General features: G+C 39.7%; 1 protein-coding gene across 5 annotated transcripts in view; it reads left to right on the plus strand.

Moving 5' to 3' along the window:
• The first annotated feature begins 516 nt into the window (after positions 1-516).
• Positions 517-21,222, plus strand: part of CHM (CHM Rab escort protein) — a 259,883-nt gene continuing 239,177 nt past the window's right edge. For 4 of the 5 annotated variants that reach the window (XR_013959779.1, XR_013959780.1, XM_080652894.1 and 1 more), the window contains exon 1: positions 517-598. Coding sequence is in view for 2 of the 5 variants with exons in the window: in XM_080652894.1 (XP_080509020.1) it covers positions 550-598 (49 nt within the window). In the remaining 3 variants the exon portion in view is untranslated. The remainder of the gene's footprint in view (positions 599-21,222) is intronic. The other variant, XM_080652895.1, reaches the window with a different exon arrangement.

The following is a 21,222-nucleotide window of genomic DNA, read 5'->3' on the forward strand; positions in this document are numbered from 1 at the left end:
CTAGAGCCAGAGATTTTTCCTGGGCTTTCATGGGAAAGACATAGAGGCGAAAAAGATACCGCATATAGTTTGAAAGTATTGGTGTGAAAAATCATGCTTCGGGGATCAAAACGAAAGCACACACACACACACACACACACACACACACACACACACACACACCAGGATGGAATGAAAATGTCCTTTGTTCACAGAGCAATCCCTTTTCAATTTCTCTCTGTCCTCGGTGTCTCCTAACAATTCTTGATTCATCATTGTCAAGGGATACACAGGTCTCCCCACATTAATCCTAGCCATCGTAGTAAAATCGACATCTTTTCTATTCCAAACCTCCCAGGCTAAACACGCTACTGCATTCGGCCTGGAAAATGAATTGAGCTTTTAACATTCGAGCAAACATTTCAAATAGAATGCTTAGCTACTTGGACCCGCCATCCAAGAACTACAATACCCAGAATGCACTGTTTTCTCTTCCGCTTTCTACCAAGGCAATGCCTAACTTGATTTCATTTTCACAAGTAATAGTCACATGACACATTTCCTGTCAAGATGGCGGGTGATCTCCCTTCGGAGTTTGATGTGATCGTAATAGGGACGGGTATGTTGTGGCTCTGGTACTTCCCTGACAAAGTATAGGAAGTCTGTTCCTACCATCTCTCTCAGTGGCGAGGGTTGGCAAGAAATGCCAGGGTTGAGCATGGGAGGGAGGACGGAAAGGAAGTGAGGTAGTCGGGATACAGCGCAAGACTTGCAGCTCCAAGGGAGGGGCTTGGGACCCCTGGTGCTTAGCGCCATTTGAGTAGGGGTCGATCCGGTCGATGCCGAATGCTGAGGTTGGTTGCTGTGGGTGATTCCTGTAATTTCCTTAGAGGGGGGTGGGTTTGCAGTGTCATGAGAATGGAGGGTCGGGATTTTATCAATGCAGACGCCTTTGGTATGACATGATTCCTTCCTTGTTGATTTGAAGGTGATATTTCCCATAATGTTGTCTCCATTTCATAGGGATTTTTCATAATCCTAGGGGTCAGTGCAGCTCGAATACAGCTGAATCCTCAGTTTTTCGAAAAAGATGCCCAGTTGTTCCCCGTGTGCGTTTTAATTTACCAGGGCAAGGAAACGGATTCTTTTCTATTGTGTTGAGAAGTGTAGGTAATTGTGTTTTTTGAGGTAGCCATTATTTCTGCTTTATGATGCAGAAAGAAATAATTTTGTTTTCTCATCCCACCTCCCTGCCCACAACTAAATGAGCTGAAAACAAGCTTCTGCGAGTTCCAGTTCAGATGTGTGATCTTAGCTTCCCCTTGTCGCACCATTTTATTTTCCATGTTTTGGGTGGAGCCAGAAACCCTTTTGCAATTTCTAGTTAACAAATTATATGTACAACACATGGCAGAGGACATTTGGCAGCTGTTGGTATTTTCTTTTTCTTAACAGTGTCAAGGATGGGTTTTAGATGTGGTGAAATAGATTGTTGGGTGGGGTTTTCTCCTGTTTGCAGAATGTGGTAGGCTGGAGAAGCTCTGATGGATGAGACCTTTTCCATTGTGTTATTGAATTCAATTTCTTGTCTTCTCAAACAGTAGGAGCAGCCGTGTTTCCAGGTCAGGAGTAATAATAGCTACCTGTTTTCCAATGCTTATTTGCTAATTGAGGTGCTAAGCACTTTACAAGCTGTATGAAATCCTTACAACAACCTTATTAGAGTATGCATTTTCTACACTTAAAATAAGAGGGAAGGGGCTTTGGAAAGGTTGCACTTTGCTCAAGATCACACAGCTGGTAAATTTCCAAAGGCCCATCTTATCCTAGAAGGAGAATCAATGGTTCTGACTCTCAGCATTAACTCATATTAGTAGAAATAATTGGGAAAACTTGGTTCTAGACCTTGCTTGGCTATTAATTGTCTGTGTGAATGGCAAAGGCTAGGTACTTAATTTCTCTGAGCCTCAGTTTCCTTGTTTTTTAATACAGGGAGGGTAAACAAGATAGTCTTTTAGTTGCTGCCTAACCAAAATTCTCTTATTCTAGTTGCACCTGGGTAATTATTCTCAGCACAGTAAAAATATGTTGACTCCCATCCTGAAAACCACATGACTGCAAATAACTAGTCTGTAATTGCTGTGAATAGATATTGGAAGAAGCCAATAGACTCTTCAGTTATTCTCTCCAGTCTACCCTAAAACTGAGAACAACATCCATTTTAGAGTAGTTGTACTATTCTTGAGTTCTATATAATTGCCTTTCTTTTTTGTTACCTAGGAACTTGGGGTGTTTTAAAAATTTTTATTGAATCATTGATTTTTTTTCCTTACCTGGATTGAAATTAATTGATGATTGCTAATTCTTATTAAATGCTGTTAATTCTTATAATAAACTAGAGGCCCAGTGCATGAAATTCGTCCACAGGTGTGGTCCCTAGGCCTGGCCGGTGATCGAAGCGCAAGCATCTGGCATGGAAAGGCAGGTCCCAGCTGACTTCTGGACCCTGGGCAGTACCTGGGCCCCTGTGCCCCTGCGCGCCCCCCCCCCCTCCTGAGTCTCAGCACCTGAGTCCCCACATGAAGATGTGGTGAGCACGGCCGATGCCACGGGCTGGGGTGCAGTGTGGGCCTCTGGGCTGCCCAGTGGTGCTGCATGGAAGCCGGGGGGGGGGGGGGAGGATGTGGGGAGCACGCTCTCTCCCAGATGGCCTTGCAGACTGGCTCCTGCGCTAACCCACGGGGAGCCTGATGGGCCACTGCAGTACCACTCACCCGGAAGAGGCCACACGGGTGTGGGGTGGGCACTTGAGCCCGGGAGCTTCCCCGGCACACGAGCCCTGGTGTTCTGGGGGAGGTCAGCAGGCGGAGTGAGAGCAAGCTCAGCGGACACCCCACATTCTCACCACACCCCGTTTCTCCCACCCCCAGGTAGCTGGTGAGAGGTCGCAGCGCATCGGCCCCTGTTGGTCAGCGCACATCATAGCGAGCGGTCGAACTCCCAGTCAAATGACCACCGGAGGGGACAATTTGCATATTAGGCTTTTATTATGTAGGATATTCTGCCATGTGATTCAGTTTATAATATGGACTATATCCATCGTGTTGGAGTATATTATGATAGAGGTAGGAAGATACTGTGATTGATCCAGAAAATTGCATCATGAGGCATCTGGTATCTGGGGAAAGATTCATGTTAGATTTATTTTAGTGAGAGTCATGTTATTACTCAAAGTATGGGAAGAACTTATTTGAAGTTAATATTAAAAAATTATGTTTTTATAGTCACTTAATGGTGAACATATTCTGAGTTTATCAAGCACATTGCTTGAATTTATGATATGAAGGTTTATTTTAGATATGTTAAAGTGAAAAAAATTGGATAAAAGTTATTTCCCCAATAAATGATTCTAATAAACTCAATCATTAGTTAATTGAATTATTTTTAATATATTTGGAATATTTTATTTCTGAAATAGTTTGCTGAAAGTAGCCTTTAAACTCTGCTTTATTAAATGTATTAGCTTGAGTAAATCAGGCAAAGCAGTGTTTCATAGCTTCAATTTACTGACAAAAGCAGAATTAATCATGCATATATCAGAGACATGAGTGTGCTTTGAAATGTAATTTTTCTCTTTTTAAATATATTTTTATTTATTTCAGAGAGAGGGAGGGAGAGACAAAAACATCAATGATGAGAGAGAATCATTGATCAGCTGCCTCCTGCACACCCCCTTCTGGGGATTGAGCCCACAACCTGGGCATGCGCCCTGACTTCCTGGTTCACAGGTCTACACTCAACCACTGAGCCACTCCAGTTGGGCTGTAATTTTTCTTTTAGCAGATTTAGTTCTAGCTAAAAAATCACTAACAGGTAATTGATTCATCAAGTAAAATCTCTGGAAAATGTTTTAAATCCCTATGATCTTGATTAATTTGTTGTGTTTTTTTTTTTAATTTTTCATAGTACAGGGTTTTTCTTAATATCATGTTTTGAAGAAATTATGGGAAAATAAAGTTTTGTATGTATTTTCTTAGTTAAATCCATTTCCTTTTGATTACAAAATACAGGAAATATCTCTGGAACACCTAACAGAGAAATAAGATAAAATACTTGAACCATGGAAAATATAGACAAGATGGAATAAGGAAGGAGAACCAACTGAAATCTCAAGGAAGAGGACAAAAATAGATATGTGATAAGTGTCTAGAAAGTGGCCTTTAATTTGGGTACACAGTTGTCATTTTCAAGATATTTTGCAATTTGAAAAGACATTTGAATGTTCATTTTGTGGGTTGAAGAAAAGTATCATTGGTTTCAGGTTAAAAATAGTCCCAGTAACATAACACCTCACTGGAGGTAACTTATCTGGCAACCTCTGTAACCTTCAATCTGCAGCAGAGTCAACAACTCAACAGTAGAGCAGGCAAGATGGAAGTTGCAAGAGCTATGTGGTAATACAACATTCTTCTTATATAGGGGAATCCCTCAGGCTCTCAGGGCATTTTAATTCTTTCTTTAGAAATGGTTCTAGCATTCTCAGAGTATATTAGAAGCATCCTATTAGAAGATAGAGGGAGTGTTATCAGCTTTTACAAAAGCTGTATTTGGGTGTGGGGTGCTGTTAGACATAAGCAACAGTTCATGTCTTTATGGTGAAGGGAAGAGTCTAATACCTAAAATGCAAACCTACGTCAAACAGTACAATGGTCTGGGACCATTTAGTGTAGTGACAGACATTCATTTGTCAGTGTTTTTAATCCACATTTACTGAAAACATAGCCCCTGCCCTTGTGCAGTTTATCTAGTCTAAGGAACTATTTGTGGTTCCTGACAGTTACATCCTCAGAGCTATTCATAAGCCAATGTGGGCTTATCATTGCATACATCTTGCTTTCTGAAGGCCACATGACTGCATCCCTTTCCTTTCTCAAGTACACTACACAAGTAATACTTTGGACTTCTTCTCCTAAGATGGGTTGTGGAATAGGCTAGCTTAAAAATTTTTTTGTGGAGGATAAACACATAAATCCTTTTTAAGAGTCTTATTGCTAAAGATTATGAGGAAAGAGATGAGATAACTGAAATAACACACATGGAAATTACAAGTGGTATTGCTCCTAAATCCTGACTACCTTGCTAGATAGAACTCAGCATCTATCTTCTATCTATCTATATAAAAGGCTAATATGCAAAATGTCTCCTCGGGAGTTTGGGAGACTGGGAGTTTGATCGCTTGCTATGATGTGCGCTGACCACCAGGGGATGGCGCGGAACAAAGGAATGCCCCTGCTGGCAGCTGGCAGCCAGGGAAGGAAGGCCCTGGCTGGCAGCCGGAAGGCTCTGATCGGCCCTGATCGCCGGCCAGGCCTAGGGACCCTACCTGTGCCTCTAGTAGTACAATAATAGATATGGCACAATGGGAATCACTTGATCTTCCTACTGAGTGACTTTTGGCAAATTGCAAAATCTCTTGGGACATCATTTTGTTCATCTGCAAAGTGAGAGATATGATTAGGTACCTCTAAGGTAGGCAGCTGCCTGCTAACTATAGTTCTTGTAAGAAGTCAAGTCAGTGTTTAATATACTTTACCACAGGTAGGCATCTGCCATCTCTAAAATTTACCATTATGTGTACATAATTATGACTCTGGGTCTTTGAGAAAAGGCTAGATTCCGTATAGTTCTTATAAGAAGTCAAGTTAGCATTTAATATACTTTACCACATTTTCTATACAAATGGCTCATAAAAAACATTTTCTTGAAAATGATAAGCTGTTTTAATCATGTAGGCAGCATAGCTCCATTCCTTGATGTTAGTGGAGAATCAAAAATGTTAAGGTAATTAGCCTTTGGCTGGCAACCCATTGACTATAATGCTTATGTTGGTGGTAGGTACCTACAGTTCTTGAAACATTGGGGGATAGCAATACTGCAGGAGGTATCATAGAAAATAATATTTATCAAATACCTATTTGTGCCAGATTCTGCCAAGTGATTTCCCTTATATGGATCTCATTTAATCTTTTTCCAGGAAGTCTGTATGTGGTTCTAACATCACAGGATGTCTATACTTCTTCTGCTTGTATTTCCAAACATCTATGGACCCTAGAGCAGGATTTTTTTTTCTCTTTTATTTAAAATATTTATTTTTTAATCCTCACCTGAGGATATTTTTCCATTAATTTTTAGAGAGAGTGGAAGAGAGAGGGAAAGTCAGAGAGAAATATTGATGTGAGAGAAACACATTGATTGGTTGCCTCCTGCACGAGCCCCAACCAGGGCCTGGGCTGGGGGAGGAGCTCAGGGAAAAACCTGCAGCCCAGGTACATGCTCTTGACTGGAATCAAACCCAGAACCCTTCAGTCCCCAGGTCTATGCTCTATCCACTGAGCCAAGCTGGCTGGGGTGGTTTTTTTCTCTTTTTAATTGAAAGATGTCACCTATTTTCGGGTCGTGAAATCAATTTCAGCATTTAAAAAGATGTAGAATAGATCAGAATATATTACATGTAGTAAGCATGAGTATAATTTTATGAAACAGTTCATATGTGTGTAGTAGATCACTATGTAAAATACAGGGTGGGGCAAAAAGTAGGTTTACAGTTGTGAGTATGTGAAACAGAGTTCTTCTATTATTATTTATTAATTATATTATTTTCCATAGGAACAACTATAAATCTACTTTTGCCCCACCCTATATATACATATGTTTATATATACCTGTATATATTTAGAATACAGATAAAATAATGAAAGTGGTAACAAGTGTTACCTTGGCAATGTATTAGACAGGGCAAGATAGGCGCCTTTCAATTTTTCTTGTTTGTGTTAAGCCTCACCTGAAGATATGTTTTCCCCCATTGATTCTTAGAGAGAGTGGAAGGGAGGGGGAAAAACAGAGAGAAAAACATGTGAGAGAGACACATTAATTGGTTGCCTCCCGCACATGCCCCAACTGGGGCTGGGAATCCAGCCTGCAACTGAAGTATGTGCCCCTGACTGGAATTGAACACATATCCCTTTAGTCTGCAGGCCGACTTTCTGACCACTGAGCAAAACAGGCTAGGGTAGGGTCTTTCACTTGTTACATAATTTTATTCTGTCCAGCTTGATTTTTTTAAAACAAGCATTTGTTACATTCATTTTTAAAAGCATGGATATTAAGAGTGAAAGGAGTCCTTAGAGAACACCCAGTGTATCTAGAGATCATGATCACATAATAAGAGAGTCCATAATAGATTTAGGACTCCTGACTCCCAGTATGCTTTCTATTAGTCCCTGCTGCCAGGATAAGTAACTGTCATCTACACTAATAAAAGAGTAAGATGCAAATTGACTGTACCTTTGCAACACCCACCAACCAATCAGGAGGAGTGAGTACACAAATTAACGCAACAAAGATGGTGGGTTAATTTGCATATGCAGGCGCCAAGTGGCTGGGGGCAGGGCGGGACACTTGCGTCGTCGCCATGGCAACGATGCAGGCATTCCGCAATGCCCCAGCTGCTCCGGGCCTCTGGGCAGCGTGGGAAGGTGGAAAGGAGGCTCTGAGCCAGAGTGAAGGCAGTGCTGGCAGCCAGGGGAAGGAAGGCCCATTCTTGCATGAATCTTCATGCATCGGGCCTCTAGTTAATTAATAAGGCTCTACCTACTGCCCTTGAATATTTATCATTTCTAATCCTCACAACAACCTTACAGGATTATACTGGTAAAGAAAAAGTTCAGAAAAAACTTTCTCTAAATTGCCCACCCCACCATGCTGTCAGAATGCAACACAAACTCATGAAAATGATGGGGGGCAGATTGCCAGCCTTCTGTGGGATGTTCTGGGTAGTTTTTAAGCTTTGCGTAAACCTTCTCCTTGAACTGCAAATGTTTATATTGCCTTAGTATGGTTCCTAAGAAGGAGAGATTATGGGAAGAGAAAGAAACAGCAGAGGAGGGCAAGGCTCCTGCTCCTTAGGCTTTCAACTAGCATTCTGAAAGCTGCTAGTTTGCCTGAGTGATGCACCAGGTCTTAGGAGTTGGCTGTGAAAAAATGGTGGACAGACACTGAACCTGGTGTTAGACACAGACTTGAGTTCTGGCTTTGCCACTTTCTATCCCGTAAACTTGGGCACCTTATTATTTCACCTTACCAAGTTTCCTCAATTGTAAAACACAGATAAGAATAGCAAAAGGTAAAGAGATGAGTCACATGGCTGTGGTTAAGATTTAATGAGATATTATCTGAGGATTGGGATCTGCATGTAGGTCATAGGACAGGAATTTTCCTCTATAGCATACAGTCCCTCTTCCTATATGTCTGTCTGTCTGTCTGTCTGTCTATCTATCTATCATCAATCATCTATATCTTATCTATATCTCTCTATAATCAATCAATCTATCATCAATCATCTACCTATATCTATCTATCTATCTATCTATCTATCTATCTATCTATCTATCTATCATCAATCATCTGTCTATCATCTATCTATCTATCTATCTATCTATCTATCTATCTATCTATCTAATCTGTCTGTCTATCTACACATTTTGGGGGAGGAGGGGTGGCCAGGGGCAAAATGTTTTAAAGTCTAGGAATGAAAATGGTATTTCAAAAGTCCTTTAGTTTTACAAATGCTATACCATCCATATATTTTGTTTATTTTGATATGTATGCATCTCATTTCAGCAATATATATAGTGATTGATATCATGGCTCCAAAATTGTACAGTCTGGGATTGAATGAGCAACGCCTCTTATGTTCTTTAATGTCCAAGTTTCATTTTTTTATTTCTAAATAATGATTCAATGAAATAATTCCTGTGAAATGCTTAGTGGGTGCTCAGAAAATGTAGTTGCTTTTTATAGCCCATAGTACCATATAGAAGTACTTTCCAGAAAGAGCTCATGCTTTCCATGGAGAGCCCAGGGAAGATTCAGCTGTTTGAGTCATCATCATTTTCCTCTTCCCTTTGGCCGCTTAGTGGGAAAGACCTTTGTGTGTCTATTACCATTATTTCTATATTTTTATTTGGTGGTTTATAGGTTTTATATTTTTTCTTTTATTCTGTTTTGTTCACCAGCTTGCATCATTTGTTTTGCCTAAAGGTTTTGAACAAATTTATCTTATTTGGAGTATAGCGTGAAACTCTTCTTTGTTAATGTGAGAATGCAGAAGGAGCTAATGAAAGCCTACAGATTTTGGTGTTATGAAAAAATTCTTTGCAATTCTTCAGGTATTTACTGATGGAGGAGTATGGTATTTTTGTTTTGTTTTGTTTTGTTTTTCTGCTGTTAGAAAAAGTGCTGTCAATACCTAGAAAAAGTAAAGGGAGTTATCAGACTCTGGACAAGAATCTGTGGGAGAGGCTTTCCCTTCCCTGTAAATCATAAGTTTGAACCAATTCCCCGGATACAGCCCCATCTGTTACCAGAGTTCCCTCTGCAGCATCATTTACATTTGCATGCCTCATGTCATTTTCTCCAGTGTTCTCATGATGTTTTGGATAACTCAGGCTATAGCAGTTAAAATAAAATATGGCTGCTCACCATCACATTCTCATGTTTAACATAAAATCCCAATCACAGAAACAATTATAATTTCATATGGTTGACCTGTTACTCATACTAAATTATCTCCTATTCAATTTTAGTGCAGAGTCTTTTAACTGAAAAGTTAGGCTGTGTTTGCTTTGTATGTAAATGGTTTTAGAAGTACAATAGACTAAAAGTCACCATCAGTTCCCACTTTATATTTATGTATATATTACAAAATTATACACACACACACACACACACACACACACAATTATATATATATATATATATAATATGGCCAAGAAAGTAGAGATACTTTGAAAGATCCATTTATTGTCTTTTTGCTTTTCTAATCTTAATAAAGGGCAATGTAAAAAGAGATAATTTATCACACATACTGATTTCTCAAAGCATCATGATTATGAGAGCTCTCATGTTTTCATATTGAGAGTATTTAAAAAATAGTTTGCAAATAGACAGGAGAAGGGACCAGGGACAACTTGGCCAGTGTGGTGCTTAGCATAAGTGTTTCATACTGGATTTTACCAAGAGCTTAAGTGGGAAATGCCATACTACTTGACTGGCTTGTTTTGTATCACATTTAGAAAAGTACCAACATCTGCTTTTTTCTTCTGAGTACTGTTCTTACATATCTTTATTTGTCCATCCCAGAGTTCATGTTGTTACAATGACCTTAGTTATTAGCATTTTTCATCATTTTATATTGTTTTGGAATGTTTTGGATCATATATCTGTGATTGAAATTTGCACATTTGTTAAAACTACTTTTCTATATAGGATTTAAAATAATTATCATGGAGAAGTTTACACAAGCTAAAATATAGAGAAATAAGGTCTTACATACAGGTATCGGGCATATCGGGCAGTTGTCAACTTGTGAGTTCTAATCCTCATTTTTCTAGGAATTGTGTTACTTTGGCATGAGCTATCTAAGCCAAATACATGACAGTTATTAACTTCAGTACCTATAATTCACTGTTAAACATATGAAAAATATTTCCTAGCACTTATTATATGCCAAATACTGTGCTAATCTCTTTAAATGCATTATCACATCTAATTGTCAAGATAACCTTGTTTGTGGTAGGTACCGATTATCTCCATTTTACAAATGTGGAACCTAAGGCTTAGTTAAGTTTGACGTCGGTCAAATTGTTAAGATTGTAGTTAAGTTTGAGATAGGTCAGACTGTTAAGACTGGAGTTCCTTTGACTAAAGCTGAGGTATTAGATTGAGCTTGTTGGATTCTTCCAGGTAAAAAAAATACCTTATACTATCAATATTAGATTAGGGTGCCCTAGCTTAGGAGTTGGCAGTTGCTTTATTTTTGGGAGTTACTTTTGTTGACATCAAAGCCTGATGCCAACAAAGTCTTGTGGTGTTAACTCCTTATTGATAGCACTAGTGGCCCAGTGCACGAAATCCGTGCACATTAAAAGGGGATTAGAGGAAATAATTTAATATTGCTGTTTGCCCTTTCTCTATAATAGAAGTGTCAGAGATGAAAGAAAATTAGTAAAATGTATATGAAAACCTTCATCCTGTCAGAGTCTGGGGCACACCATGGGACCCAGAGTCAAGTCCCTGCCCATCCACATGCACCTCAAAATTGCATGAGACCCAGACCTGGCCGGCCCCCGCCCCCATTGGCCTAGATCAAGACCTGGCCAGTCCCACCCTTGTCAAGCCCAGCCGGGCAGGGGATGTAGCTTCAGGTCCCCTGGCCTGGCGCCAGGATGGGGTGCGTGGCCTGAGGTCCCCCAGCCCAGACTGGGGCGGGGGGCATGCCTTGAGGTCCCCCGTCAAGCCCCGCTGGGTGGGGAGCATGGCCTGAGGTCCCCTGTCAAGCCCCACCTGGTGGGGGGTGTGGCCTGAGGTCCCCCAGCCTGGCGCTGGGGTGGGGAGAGCAGCCTGAGGTCCCCTAGCCCAGCACCAGGACGGGAAGCACACCTTGAGGTCCCCCATCAAGCCCTGCTGGGCGGAAGGCATGGCCTCAGGTCCCCTGGCCTGGTGCCGGGGCGGCGGTTGTGGCCTGAGGTCCCCGTCAAGCCCCGCCCGTCAGGTGGGCGCAGCCTCAGGTCCCCCAGCCTGGTGCCGGGGTAGGGCGCATGGCCTGAAGTCCCCTGTCAAGCCCCACCTGGTGGGGGGCATGGCCTGAGGTCCCCCAGCCTGGCGCTGGGGTGGGGGGAGCAGCCTGAGGTCCCCTAGCCCAGCACCAGGATGGGAAGCGCATCTTGAGGTCCCCTGTCAAGCCCTGCCGGGCGGGGGGCATGTCTTCAGGTCCCCTGGCCTGGCGCCGGAGTGGGGGGCGTAGCCTGAGGTCCCCCAGCCTGACACCAGGGCGGGGGGCTCGGCCTGAGGTCCCCTGTCAGGCCCAAGGGGGCGGGGGAGGGCGTAGCCTCAGGTCCCTGCTGATTGCTCATTAAGGCTCCTTATGGGAACTTGGCTTTAGCTGTGGGTGCATCCATCTTTGTGACAGAGTGATGGTCAATTAGCATATTCCCTCTTTATTAGATAGGATGACATCTGTGTCAGCTTAGAAACCTTTTGATGAAGGTGAACAGAATGATCTGGCTGTGTATTCTTTAAAACTGGGGGAAAAAAAGAACCACAGCCACTAAAATAATGGCAAGAAATTGGATCAAAGAATACAGTCATATATCAACTGATAATGTTTCCCTAGAAATTATTGATTGATTCCAAGATACATAATTTCCCACTAAAATAAAACCATTGTTAAAAATGACCTATAGGCTGTTTGTGTATGGTAGGGTTTGCCAATTTATGTGTTTTTAGTTTTCCTCACTTGTACATTAAAATTTCAAGATCAAATATGGAACTCATCCTGTTTATGAAGCTTTTCTTTTTTTGGTTGACTATTATTTTGGTTCCTACAATTTTCAACAATTGTCAGCACTTACAAATGGATGCATCTTAATTGACCCTTTTTCCTTAAAGGGTCCTGTCATTAACAAATAATAACAATAAAACTTTTATGTGTATACTTCTAGACCCTTTCTCACTTTATGTGTATAAATGTGTGTATACTTTTCTATATTTATAAAAGTGTAGCATATTATAGGTGCTGTTTTGAAACCTTCCATTTTTCACTTTATACTATGTCATGAATATTACTCCATGTAAAACAAATATTATATGTCAGTGTCTTTTTTAAAGACTTTTTTATTTGGAGATAACTGTAGACTCACATTCAGTTGTAAGAAATAATATAGGAAGATCCTTTATATACTTCACCCAGTTTCCCCCTTTGTTAAGTAGTATCTTGCATAACTATAGCATAATCAGGAAATTTACTTTACCCAATGATCTTATTCAAAATTTCAGTTTTACATTTACTGTGTGTGTGTGTGTGTGTGTGTGTGTGTGTGTTGAGTTCTGTGCAATTTTATCACATAATGTAGATTGGTGTGAACACCACCATATTCAGATACATAAAAGTTTCATTATAGGAATCTCTTGTGGTACTTTTTATAGTCATAGACACCTTCCTCCCCCCATCTCTAAGCCCTGGCAATCTCTAATCTGTTCTCTATCTCTATGATTATGTAATTTAAAAATATTATTAAGTGCCATTTTAAATAGATGCTTAGAAAATATTTTCTGTAAATGTTCTGACATTTATTTTAAAAATGACTTTTTTGTTTTACTTTTAAGGTTTTCAGTTTTTCACTTTTATAAGCTAACACTTTGATGAACATTTTGTACCTAAATCTTTTGTACATATTTATTTCCTCAGGATAAATACTAGAACTGTAATTGTGGCTTTGAATTTTTAGAGGATGGTTCAGTAACACTTCTGATTTTTCAGATGAACTAGAGGCCCGGTGCACGAATTCGTGCATGGGTGGGGTCCCTCTGGGTAGCCTGCAGGGATTGGGCTGAAACCAACAGTCCAATGCTGCCTGCAGCTCCTACCTGCTGCTCCTTCTCATCCTGGCCCCACTATGCCTGCTGTGGGCTCACACCCAATCAGTTCCAATCGGGAGAGGCTTGAGCTGCCGCAGCAGGGCTTACCAACCATGAGCCCTGCATGTAGCACCCTCCCAAAGGGAGTGGCCTGCGGGATTGGGCTGAAACTGGCTCTCCAACATCCGCAGAGGGGTCCTGGATTGTGAGAGGGTGCAAGCCAGGGTGAGGGACCCCACCGGTGCACGATGGGGCTGGGAGGGACCGCGGGAGGGCTCCAGGGCATATCCAGCCTATCTCGCTCAGTCCTGATCAGCCAGACCCCAGCAGCAAGCTAACCTACCGGTCGGAGCATCTGCCCCCTGGTGGTCAGTGCACGTCATAGTGACTGGTCGACCAGTTGACTGACTGCCCCCTGGCGGTCAGTGCATGTCATAGCCAGCGGTTGAGCAGCCTTAGCATATCATTAGCATATTATGCTTTGATTGGTTGTTTGGTTCTGCCATTCGGTCTATTTGCATATTACCCTTTTATTATATAGGATTGCCTTAAGGAAAGTTTGCCAATCTATATTCTTACCAACAGAGTATGAAAGTGCTTATTTCCCCATATTCCTTCAACATTAGCTATGAATGTCTTATTCTTTTTAATTTCTTTATTTATTAAGGTATTACATATGTGTCCTCACCCCTCATTAACCCCCCCAACCCCCTCACTCATGCCCTCACCCCCCTGTTGTCTGTATCCATTGGTTAGGCTTATATGCATGCATACAAGTCCTTTGGTTGATCTCTCCCCCTTACCCCTACCCTCCCCTACCTTCCCTCTGAGTCTGATGAATGTCTTATTCTTAATTACTGTCAACTTGATAGCCAAAAAAATGTTTCCTTGTTTGAATTTGCATTTTTAGATCATAAATGAGATTGACTAGATAACTTTCCCTGTTGAAATATCAAACAAAAGGTAATATATAAAAAAGTTATAGCACCTACTGTGAAAAATAGCAAACTGGGGAAAAAAAAGGAAAATGGAGTGGGAGTATTTGCAACTCATAACAGGACTAATTACATAAAAAGAGTACTTTTAAATTTTATATGAATAATATCAGTATTTCTATAGATAACTAGGTAGATAATTTAAAAAGTCAAGTGAAGATTCAAATAGTCAACAAACTGTTGGGAAAATATATTTTCTTATTAAGAATCAAATGCAAAATAAACTAATAATTAAACATCATTAAATTACAAGCAATAGCTAATTGTTGATGAAGTTGTATTCAGTCGATATGTTAAACAACACTTTGGTGACGTAATATGACAGTTTGTACTAAGAATTATAAATATGTTCATTCCCTTAGACCCAGTGGTCACCTGTTGACTAATGAGTTTGCCGACCACTGCCTTAGACTACAGATCTCAGAATTTATTCTGAGAAAATCTTTCAACACAGGTGAAAAGCAACAAGGGTGACAACATCTATTTTAAAGTTGCTTGCCATAGTAAAATTTGAAAATAATATAAGTGCTATATATTAAAGACCACCAACATCTCAAAGAAGGCTGGATAACTGGTGAAGTAGGCAGTCTTACAGTGTGGCCCAGGATCTGGTCCACAAATTTCTTTTTTATTATACATATCTTATAGGCAAATGAAGTATATGTATGTGTACATATGTGTTTTTATTTATTTCAGTGAACAGCAATAAAGTGAATGGCATGTATGTATGACCCAGCTAAAGAAAAAGAACATTACCAGTACCTTAAGAAGCTCTTGTCAGCTATCTCCCCTTCTTTTCCCACAGATGTAACCATAATGGTAAATTGTATTAATTGTTCCCTTGTTGTTTTTGAATATATTTTTACTGATTTCAGGGAGAGGAAGGGAGAGGGAGAGAGAGATTTAAACATCAATGATGGGAATCATTGATCGGCTGTTCCCTGCACGCCCTCGACTGGGGATCGAGCCTGCAACCAGGCATGTGCCCTTGACTGGAATCGAACCCAGGACCCTTCAGTCCACAGGCTGATGCTCTATCCACTGAGCCCAACAGTCTAGGGCCCCTTGTTTTTTTTGCATGTGTTTTTTTTTAAATCACATGTGTAATGTATCTATGAACAATATATTAACTTTATCTGTTTTTGACACTTGTCTAACTTTTGGAATTTTACCTTATGTATTATTTCTGTGACTTGCTTTCATTGATCAGGGTTATGCTGGTGAGTTTCATTTGCACAGATGCATATAGCTGTAATTACCATAAACACACATACGTACTGCTATTAATATAGTATTCTAAGTTTGCAAATATTCAACTTCAATATTAGGTTATGCCTATTTACTAAAATAATTCTATTTATTTGCCCTTTAGTTTTTCAGATTTTCAAGCCCCCTTGAGTAAATACATGATGCTATAAGCATACACATTTATCACAAAATGTGATCATTCTGTACATACTGTTCTGCAACTTTTTCAGTCAATAATCTTCACTTTTCTCTTTTTAAATATGTTTTCATTGATTTTTAGAGAGGAAGGGAGGAGTAGAGAGGTAGAAATATTGATGAGGGAGAAACATCCTGCATACTGGGGATCGAGCCTGCAACCAGGGCATGTGTCCTGACCAGGAATCGAACCAGTGAACTCTTGATTCATGTGTCAGTACTTAACCACTTAGCCACACTGGCCGATCTTTACCTTTCTATTTATACCAGTATATTTTTATCCATTTAGTACACAAACTGTATTTGGCTTCCCATAATTTTCCACTCCAGAATACCCTTTACAGCTGATACGTACAAGCTTGTGTCCAATTTTTATCATGCATTGTTCTATAAGTGTTTTATTCTAACATAGTTCTCTTTTTAAAAATGATGACTGAGATGTTGAAGAGACTGGGCCAGTGATCCTACAGAATGTTCTCCCTTTTGGATTTGGTTGCTTGCTTTCTTGTAGCATTATTTATCTTGTTGTTCTAGCCTGTGTTTTTCCTGTAAACTCAAAGTTCTGTCTAAAGGCTCAGTGGCTTTAAGGTTAACATTTTTGGTTAGAGTACATCTTTAGTGATATGGATGTCATGTAGGATCATACTGGAAGAAAATATCAGGTTGATCCACCATGAGTGTTGCTAAGATTGACTCTGGATTAGGATGATGACAATTTGATGCCTCCATTGTATGGATACATGTTTCCCCCTGTGTATTAAAAATCTGTATACTGCTAATTTGGCACTATACAAATATTCAGGTTGATGCCACTTATTCACATAATTATTTTAATATAAATAGGTAATGATTATATAGGTATTTTCATTAGGATTTGAAAAATTTTTTTTTTAGATTTTTGATTTCTACATTTAATAGCTTCCACTGAATGCAAATTTATTAATTTACAAAAGGTAAATACCTTTCTAGCATTATTGGCATCTACCAGTTAGAGAACCCATTTTCGAGAATCAAGTCATTTGGGAAAATTAATTTGTAAGGTTGCTTGGGGAGGTGGACAAAAAGATTTAAATGTTCTGAAGCAATAGAGCTTAAGAGCACAGACTCTGTAGCCAGACTTGTTGGGTTCCAGTATTAACTTTGCCATTTACTGGGTTTGTGACTTTGGGCAAATTACTTGACCCCTCTTTTTTAGTTACCCTATCCTCTCCTGCCTTATGTAGATAAGTGGACAGATATTGGAAGCTAAAGGAAAAGTGAAAAAAAATGTTACAGGTCGGGTTATGGAATGATCACAATATTTTCTTTAGCATTGTATCATATTTACAATGTAAGAGAGGAAATAAAGAAAAAAGTGTCATGCTGCTTTTTAGTTTTTTGTATTAATACCTTTATATTTTTGGAATTTTAAATCAATGTATTATTTATTAAATGGTTCTTTTATTTATTTACTAGAGGCCCGATGCACAAAATTCAAATTTGTGCAAGAGTAGGCCTTCCTTTCCCCGGCTGCCGGCACTGGCTTCCCCCTGGCACCTGGGACCTGGGCTTCCCTCCAGCCACCGGCTTTGTCTAGAAGGTCATCTGGAAAGATGTCCAGTCTAATTAGCATATTACGCTTTTATTATTATAGATTGTTATTAAATTTTTTAATGTTGCCATAATTGCAGATGTCCCCTTTTCCCCTGCCCTTTGCCTACCTATACTCACCCTCACCTCCCCTTCTCTTCACCTTCACCAAACTATTGTCCCTGTCCTGTCCATGAGGCATGCATATATGTTCTTTAGCTAATCCCTTCACCTTCTTTATCCAGTAACTCCCATGCCCCTCCCTTCAGGCATCGGTCAGTCTGACCCATGGATCTATGCTTCTGGTCCCATTTTGTTCCTCAGTTTATTTTATTCATTAGATTCTACAAATTAGTAAGATCAGATGTTATTTGTCTTTCTCTGACTGGCTTATTTCACTTAGCACAATACTCTCCTAGTCCATCCATGTTGTTTCAAAAGGTAAAAGTTCCTTCTTTTTTAGAGCCATGCAGTATTCCATTGTGTAAATGTACCACAGCTTTTTTATATGTTGACTAGAGGCCCAGTGCATGAAATTCATGCATGGATAGGGTCCCTAGGCCTTGCTGGCGATCAGGGCCAATCGGGGCCTTCTGGCTGCCAGCCGGGGCCTCCTTCATTCCATGCCGCCCCCTGGTGGTCAGCACATGTCATAGTGAGCAATCGAGCTCCCGGTTGAACTCCCGAGGGAGCACTTTGCATATCAGCCTTTTATATACTAGTATATAGATGGACACTTGGGCTGTTTCCAGATCTTAGCTATTTATGATAATAAAAGTGTAATATGCTAATTAGACCGGCCAGCCAAACGACCTTCTGGACGAAGGTGCAGGGGTGAGGCAGAGGCTGCTGCCACTGCAGGTGGGGGCTGAGGCAGAGTTGGTTAGGGGCAATCAGGCAGGCAGGTAACCAGGTAGGGATGATCAGGCAGGCAGGCGAGCAGTTAGGGATGATCAGGCAGGCGGGCAAAGTGATTAGGGGTGATGAGGCAGGCAGGCGAGTGGTTAGGGGCGATGAGGCAGGCAGGCAGAGGGGTTAGGGGTCCTGGATTGAGAGAGGGTGCAGGCCGGGCTGAGGGCCCCAACCCCCTTGCCTGTGCACGAATTTCATGCATCGGGCCTCTAGTTGTAAATAACACTTCTATGAACATAGGGGTGTATATATTCTTTCTGATTGGTGTTTCATAATTCTTAGGATAAATTTCTAGAAGTGGGATCTCTGGGTCAAAAGGCAGTTCCATATTTAATCTTTTGAGGAAACTCCATACTGTATTCCACAGTGGCTGCATGTCTGCATTCCCACCAGCAATGCACTGTTTTGTATTAGTTTCAAGTGTACAACACAGTGGATGGACATTGAAGTAGGTCACAAAGTGTTCTCTCTGCTAATTCAAGTGCTTACCTGGTATCATAGATAGTTATTATAATACTAGTGGCCCGGGGCATGGATTCGTGCACATTGAAAGGAAATTAATTAGAGTAAATATTTTAATACCACTATTCGCCCTTTCTCTATAATAGAAGTGCCAATAGTTGGTCTTCAGATACATTCTGTCAGCAATGCCGCTTTCTTTCAGCTTCAGAATGTCAACAAAAACAACCAAATTCACGATTGACAATGACAGATCGAGACACACATGTGCGTGTGGCACCAGCGAGAGCTTTATATGTATCATGCGTGCGCAAGTCAATGTTTATTTTTTAATTGCCAGTGTGTGTCATATGTACCGGCTGGTTGGTCAGTTGGTCAGACAGTCGGATGGATGTACAGGTGGTCACTTAGCCTTTTATATATATAGATTGTTAACTATATTTCCTATGCTTTATATTATATCCCAATGCCTAATTTATAATTACCAATTAGTACTCCTTAATCCCATCACCTTTTAAAAAATATGCATTTTATAGTGCACACTGGCAAGTGATTCATAAACCCTTTACATTGATTTCATTTTATCCTTCTTGATAGTGTTTATTAAAATTCTTTTAATTTTTATTTCATTTATTAGGTTGACTTTGGTTAATAAAATTATGTAGGTTTCAAGTGTAAAATTCTATGATTTTTCATCTGTATATTGTATTGTGTTCACCACCCAAAGTCCAGTCTCCATCCTTCACTATTTATCTCCCGTTTACTCTCTTCTTCCTCTCCCACTCCCTTTTCCTTCTGGTAATGATCATAATGTCATGTGTTGTCTATGAGTATTTTTTATTAATCCCTTAACATATTACTCCTAGCCTCTCAGTCCCCTCCCCTTTGGCAGCTGTCAGTCTGTTCTCTGTATCTATGAGTCTTGTTTCTATTTCATTTGTTCATTAGATTCCATATATAAGTGAAATCATGTGGTATTTGTCTTTTTCTGAATGGGTTATTTTACTTAGCATAATGCTCTCCAGGTCCATCCAGGCTGTTGCAAAGGGTAAGATTTCCTTCTTTTTTTTTTTATGGCAAAGTGGTATTCTATTATGTAAATGTACCACAGCTTTTTTTATCGACTCATCTATTGATAGGCACTTGGGCTGTTTCCAGATCTTGGCTATTGTAAATAATGCTGAAATGAATATAGGGGTGCATATATTATTTTCAGTTAGTATTTTGGGTTTCTTCAGATATATTACCTTATGTGGCACTTGGTCATAAGGCAGTTTCATTTTTAATATTTGAGTTACCTCCATACTGCTTTCCACAGTGGCTACACCAGTCTGCATTCCCACCAACAATGCATGAGGGTTCCCTTTTCTTCACATCCTCGCCAGCACTTGTTGTTTATTGATTTATTGATAATAGCCATTCAGACAAGTCTGAGGTGATAGATATCTCATTGTGGTTCTCATTTGCATCACTCTAATAATTAGTGCTGTTGAGCATCTTTTCATATGTCTTTTGGCCATCTGTGTGTCCTCTTTGGAGAAGTGTCTATTCAGGTACTTTGCCCATTTTTTAATTGGGTTGTTTTGCTTATGAAATTCTTATTTTATTTTTATTGAAATACAATTGACATACACTATCCTGTTCATTTATTAGATAAAATTTTATACTTCAACTGTTTTATTTTAATAAACTCATGTAATCAATGTTCAGCTTTTTAATAAACAGGATAAAATAATTATCTTCAACGTTTTCTCAGTGATATGTACCTATTTTTCTCTTAAATACATAATGAGACTACATATAAAACTTAATTTGAAGTATTTTTACCTTAAGAAATGTTGAATACCTAAAAAGATCAAATTCATAGGTCTTTGAAATTTAGTTTATAAGTTCCCTAAGTTTTTTCCTTACTTAAAAAAAAGGATTTCATATAAGGGAGGAAGGTTATTTGTTGTGTGATATTATAACATTCTTGGAATGAGCATACAGTCTCTCATCTATTTTAGTCTCATAGCTTTGTAAGTAATACAGTAAAGGTCACTTTTCTTATGTGGCACATAAGTAAAATATATTCAGAACAAAGAAATTTTATTTTTCTCATCACAAGTTAAATATTGTTATTAATTTAAAGAAAGCTGAACTCGGATATCCTTTGCTGTGAAAAGCTCATTTTGGTCACATATTAATACAACAGAAATGTTAGTATTTAGAAAATGAAGTAAAAATTAATTGTAATGTAATCTGTTTATTTTATTTCCTGGCATGGGATAGGTATTCGGCAAATATTTACAGAATAAAACTTTCATTAAGACAATTGAATTGATATAGTTTTCTCAATCTAGGTAAAAACCAGAATAACAAATCTCTGCTTTCCAAGGGATTATTTTAT

The sequence above is a fragment of the Plecotus auritus genome, assembly GCF_963455305.1.
Source record: "Plecotus auritus genome assembly, chromosome: X".
Lineage (NCBI taxonomy): Eukaryota > Metazoa > Chordata > Mammalia > Chiroptera > Vespertilionidae > Plecotus > Plecotus auritus.